At 47.0% G+C, this 6,000-nt stretch overlaps 1 protein-coding gene across 1 annotated transcript; it reads left to right on the top strand.

Annotated features, from left to right (window-relative positions):
- The first annotated feature begins 1,017 nt into the window (after positions 1-1,017).
- On the top strand, positions 1,018-5,023 carry MB (myoglobin). The gene is made up of 3 exons (XM_071549841.1): positions 1,018-1,160; positions 3,243-3,465; positions 4,163-5,023. The coding sequence occupies exons 1-3, from the start codon at positions 1,066-1,068 to the stop codon at positions 4,307-4,309; spliced, it is 465 nt and encodes a 154-aa protein (XP_071405942.1). The 5' UTR covers positions 1,018-1,065; the 3' UTR covers positions 4,310-5,023.
- Positions 5,024-6,000: the final 977 nt, after the last annotated feature.

Raw genomic sequence — 6,000 nt, 5'->3', positions numbered from 1 at the left:
GCTTGCTGGTCTTTGTTGTCAGGCTGTGCTATGAGTGCATCCAGCCCCTGGAAAGAACTAGTCATCCCATTGCTGTGTCAGGCTGTTACCAGTCCTGAAAGGAAGCGAGGAGAAAGTCTGAGAAGTGTCCCAAAGCATATCCAGGTGTATTTTCAGACCAGTGGCTCTTCTTTCAACATTGATACTTGTTTGGCTTGACAGAGGTAGCCAGAAACCAGAACTGTGGCTGGAGTGGGTGTTGTGTGAAGCCTTACTGCGTCCTTGTGTCTCTGGCCTGTTGCAAATTACCCTCCTGGCTCAGTACATCTGTTGGCTTCAATATCCAGGCTCAGCCATCAGCTAATCCTAGGTGTTTCTCAGAAGGACGGGCAGTAGGACCTCAGCAAGCAGGTGTGGCATAACTGGCTCCCACACAGCTCCTATACCCCTCCTTTGTCCTGCAGCAGCTGGGGAAATGACTGAGCTGCTTTGGATATGGTTAAGGACGTCTCCTCTAACACCATGCTCTTCTCTAATAACAAACGATGTGTTACCCCAGCAGAAAAGGACAATGAGATCAGCATGGCAAAGGAAAGGCCTTTGAAGTGATGGAGCCAATGGAGTCAGTGCTACTGATGTCCTGGCCTTTTCTTCTGCCTGCCCTTGGCAGATCACGGAAGAGGGAGGTAGAGTGGCCTTGCAGATGACAGTGCTCTTCAGGAATCTCCTGGCATACAGCTTGACACTGTCTCTGGGTCCTTGGGAACCTGGGACAGGCTCCTGGCACTGTGTTTCACCAGTGCCCTTTCTGTCTCGAGTGGGACATGTGCCAGTCCAATACGAAAAGCAGAAATGATGCCATCAGTGGCACCCACAATAGTACCTGACCCAAAATAGCTTCCTAGGAAAAAACAGGGAGGCTGATTAGGTTAGACAAGCCTGAAAGAGACCAAGATGTCCAGCTGATGACTGACAGGTGTAGGTCTGTGAGCAGGGGCTATAAATCCCAGGGGTGAGCTCTCCGGCCACCCTTTGGGGAAAGGCAAACGACTGCAGGGAGCACTCAGGATCTACCTTCAGTGAACCATGGGGCTCAGTGACCAGGAATGGGAGAAAGTCCTGACTGTCTGGGGAAAGGTAGAGTCTGACCTCGCCGGCCATGGGCATATAATTTTAATGAGGTAGGCAAGAAGCTTTGGCTCTAAGAGTAAAGCTGAGGCCATTTGATGAGAGGCATATTTGTCGGTGTTTATTTCAACAAACTGTTTTCTTTCATGTAGGGTGGTGGGTTTTCCATTGCTATGGTTTCTGGGTTAAAAGTTATGCAGTGTGTAAAGTGGCTGTGCTTCTCTCTCTCTCTGTGGGTGCAGGAGCAGGCCAATGCTGCTTTAAAAAGATCTGCTGCTTTGTCCCTCTGCCTCTGGTGGCTAAGCTCTGCTTTGGATCCCCATTTCCCAAGCACTCTAGTGAGAAATTATGGAGAGAATTGTGTGTCTTGAGTCCCCAGATGCTCTGCAGCAAGGATATGGGGAAGCAGGGAAGGAAATTAGAGGAAAATCACCTCTGTAAAAATTTTCTTGGGATGTATTATTTCAATAAAATTAACTGTGAAGCACCTGAGTGTTTACCTTTCTGCACCTTAGCATGACCCAGCAGAGCCCTGTCTGTCCTGTTTTCTGGGCAAAAATCTGTGTGGTAACACCTGTATATTACCTTACAATGAATTTGAGGTCTGGGTTACGATGAATTTGAGGTGTGGGTGTGAAATAAAGCACATCATTCCCTCTGCTTCCCTCCTCCATGATTCTGGTGTCAGAGTGGGAGTCCTCATGAGATCTTCATCTCAGAGGACACAACCTCCATGTTGTCCTTGGGATCCTGACACCCTGAGGGAGGAACGTCCAGATACTGCGGAGGGGGAAAAAACATTAGGTGGGTGTTGGAGCCTATCTTGTCCTTAAAGACCAGCAGGGATGGAGACTTGCCTCCTGTACCTCAGACTGTGCATGGTACAACGTGGTGGAAGGGTAGAGAAAAGGCCAGGATAGTCAGTACCATTGGCTCCCTCACTCCAAAGGCCTTTCCTTTGCCATGCTGATCTCATTGTCCTTTTCTGCTGGGAATATGGCACCTGCTTGAGAGATTTTCTAACATAAGCATGACAAAGGGAAGGAGCCCACACCATCAGGCATATCCACCGGAAAGCTTTGAAAACCTTTTTTCAAAGATGAGCCAAAGTGGTATTTACCTTCTTTATCATGGCCCAACTCAGCTGCCATTTGAAGAGAAGGGAACCAAGTGGGAATGAAGTGAGTGGCCATGTGATGGCTTTTCCCTCATGCAGTCCAGAGCAAGCATAATGGAAGCATAGCTTGAACCTGAGCCCTCCTCATCCATCAGTCTCTGTGAGGTGGCTACTTTGGCTCTGAGTTTGCCATATGACAGTAAAAGCAGTTTGAAATGGAAAGGTAATGATATTTTTTATTCTTACAAAAATCTCATGATAGAGCATGGCATTAAATAAATAGATGGCACCCCTTCCCCTGTGACTTTGTGCTCCCCAGCCAACCCAGGTTATTCCTTGTTCCTCCAAGGAGTTTCTGAGGGAGGAGAGAGGCAAGGGAAAGAGAGTGGGAATAAAAATCAGGAACCAAATTCCTCAGTGTCTGCAATCACTGATTTGGGAGGCAGAGTAAGCACTCCCATCCAGCTGATGTTCAAGAACACCTGAGCTCCAGACATAAGGGACCTGGGGTTGGGGAACATTCCCACTGAAGATTTTGTTATCTGTGAGAAGCTTCTAGAACTCTCCTTTCCTCATCAATGAATGATGGGTTGGGAATAGAGTCTTTGCAACAGCCAGGGGTCTACAGGTTGGGTCCTCAGCAACAGTAAGTCAATGAAGATGAGTAGTTTTGTTTGGTTTCCATTTTCCTTCAGAAAAATGCAAGAACTCACCTCTTGTTACCACAGCCAGCCTTGGCTCTTGTCTCTGTCTTCCAACAATTGATGCATCCCACAGGACTGGTGCCAAAGTGTTAGCAGAACTATATGAAAAAATTGTGGACGCTTACTCTGTTGCTCTAGTTGGACATGTTTAGGGCAGTCTGCCACAACCAGAGGGAATGGAAATAGACAATGGGGATCATGTTAGAATATGTGTAAGAATATGGGATTAAAGTGGATGGGATTAAAGTAGATTCAATACTCAAAGGGTGGAGATTCTGGTCTCCAAAGACAAGTCCCTCTACTTCTCTCCACAGACTCTTTCAGGACCACCCTGAGACCATCGAAAAGTTTGAAAAGTTCAAAGGCCTTAAGACTCCTGATCAGATGAAAGGCTCTGAAGATCTGAAGAAACATGGAGCTACTGTTCTTACCCAACTGGGCAAAATCCTGAAACAGAAGGGTAATCACGAGTCGGAGTTGAAGCCCCTGGCTCAGACCCATGCAACCAAGCACAAAATCCCTGTCAAATATCTGGAGGTATGGAAAAGGACAAGGAATATTCGTGTCTGGTGTGTAGTGAATGTGTGCAAGACAGCTATGTGAGAGTTTTGCTTTAATTTATTGATGACTAGTTGGACTTCTGTGGGTTCTCCCTCAAGTCCAAGGTCTCTGTGTACAGGCAGCAGGAGGCACAGAAACGGCTCATAGTATGTGAATGGCATGTGAATATCCAAGTTTAGATTTCCCATTCCAAACATCACACACAGTCTGACTAACCCTGGACAACAATAAACCAACCCATGCAGCCTCTGCATGCCTGGGAAACTATATTACATAAGACCTGTCAGTGGCTGGACACATGGGACATATAATTTTAGAGTAAACCCTGGAGGATCCATTGGAGACCAAGACCCAAAAAACTAAGTGTTATACAAACATGTGGCATGAATTTTCAGTGTTAATGGATGAGGAAGACAAAAAGTGGACAGGGCCATGGTCTTCTCAAGGTCATGAAGCAGATCAGCATCAGAGCTAGGAGAGGAGCCCAGTTCTTCTGCGTAGCCCAGGCTCCTTGCATGCTAAACCTCACTGTCTCTCCAGAGACTGCACGGAGGGCTACTGAATTAGCTCAGAGATATTTCCAGGCTCTGCAACCTATTTCTTAGTCTGGCTTTTCTGAAAATAAACCTTGAGTGTCTCTTCAGTTTTTCTTTCTCTCTTTCCTTCCTCACAGTTCATTTCTGAAGTCATTATCAAGGTCCTTGCTGAAAAACACGCTGCAGACTTTGGGGCTGATGCCCAGGCTGCAATGAAGAAAGCTCTGGAGCTGTTCCGAAATGATATGGCAGCCAAGTACAAGGAGTTCGGTTTCCAGGGTTAGCACATATGCACAAAGGAACACCATGATGGAGGCCTGGCCATGCATCTTAGAATATCTTCCCCAGCACTGTTTTGGACATCTCACATTGGCCATCTATGTTGTTTGGGAAAGCTTTGATGAGATGCCAAGAGTGACTCCAGGCAGCGTAGAGACATTCAGTGATATCCATGATAAACTGTAATTTCCTGGCTTCATGTATACAAAAGAAATAATCTGCTTTCTTAGGAAAATTAATGTTAGGGGTTATCTACAAGTTTCTGCCTATCCTATCTCCTTTCTCTTTCGCCGTCCCTGAAACTCAGTCTCATCTGAGTGGCAAATGGCAAGCCAGAGTTGAAGGGATGTGGAGGAACAAGGGAAGTGTTGAGTGTGGTGAATGAGAGAGTGAAGGGATGACCCAAATGAAAGTTGTATGAGGATGGGAAGCAAGAACATAGAGTCCCATTCTTCCCACATGTGAGACTGTTAGGAGGTTACTAAGGAGAGCTTCCAGCACAGTATTACTTTCCTTTGTGGGGGTGAATGCAGCCAGTCAGTCTTCAGGGCCTGTCAGCTCTGGAGGGTTTAGTTGTTAAACTCGCATTAGCAAAACTGTAAGAAGCAGTACTCCCTGTGATCTGTAGGTTTCTGGCAGCTGCCACTATGTATCTGAAGGTCTGTTGGGCTGGGAAGTAAAGCATATGTTTCTCAGAAAATAAAAATCCCTGCACCAGTGTTGTGTGTTTGCTCCTGGCTTTATGAACACTCCAGTGAGAAGTGGGGGAGCAGGAGAAAGTAGAAAGGGGTTTTACCTACTTACCTGGCCGTGCTGCATACTACATTGTCAATCCAGGACCTGAGTGGCACCTGACATCTGTTTCAGGCAGAGGCTTGCGACACTCAGGTGTCACCATGGGGACCTGACCTGGTTACTGCACCTCACAGCGCAAATCAGCAGCTTAGGCTCAGTGCCTCAGAGCTGAGAAGTGCTCCCTGACTGAAGGCCATGGCCACTGCTGTGCTGGGGGAACAGGATGAGGGAAGGTCCTTTGCTTATTTATGGGAAGGTGGCATGTGCTAGCAGCCTCAGCTCTCAGCAGCAGCCCAGTGCACTTCTCTCTCCAGACACTGGAAAGGATGGCTGATAGTTCAGGAGGAAGGCTGCAATGGCAGCACATGCTCTTAGGACTCAAACTCTGGTCTTTGTAGCCTTTTAAATTTTTGCTGATATGCCCTGCAGTGCATGCTGCACTGCTTTACAGATGTACATTACATCCTGTGGGGGACCTTAAGGGACAGACAGAATGGCAAGATGCCTCTCTCTGCCTGTCGCTCTCTCCCCATCCTGATGTTACTGGGTTGTGGCTAGGGGATATGTGTGGAGGTGACATGGCTGCTCTTTTGTAATGGGCTTTATCTCACTGAGACAAAGTGTGAGGGCAAGCACAAAAGAGAAAAATGAGGTGCTCAGTAACAAGGGCTCCTAGCAGAACCTGGTTCAAAGTACTCCCTGATACACTATGTGCAGTGGAGACAGAGGAGCCACCAGCTCCCTTAACAATCAATCCTGAACTAGCATGAACTGCTGTGTCTTAGGTCAGGGAAAAGGCCACAAAATTTCAATCTGTAAAAGGAGAAGGAATAATAAATTCCTTCCCTGAACAGTGCATCTCTGATTTCTTGCTGTTTACACATCCTCACTTTACCTCTGG

The sequence above is a fragment of the Pithys albifrons genome, chromosome 3 (genome assembly GCF_047495875.1).
Source record: "Pithys albifrons albifrons isolate INPA30051 chromosome 3, PitAlb_v1, whole genome shotgun sequence".
Lineage (NCBI taxonomy): Eukaryota > Metazoa > Chordata > Aves > Passeriformes > Thamnophilidae > Pithys > Pithys albifrons.
The sequence above is the reverse complement of the archived record's forward strand: the minus strand, read 5'-3'. Positions and strand labels throughout refer to the sequence as shown.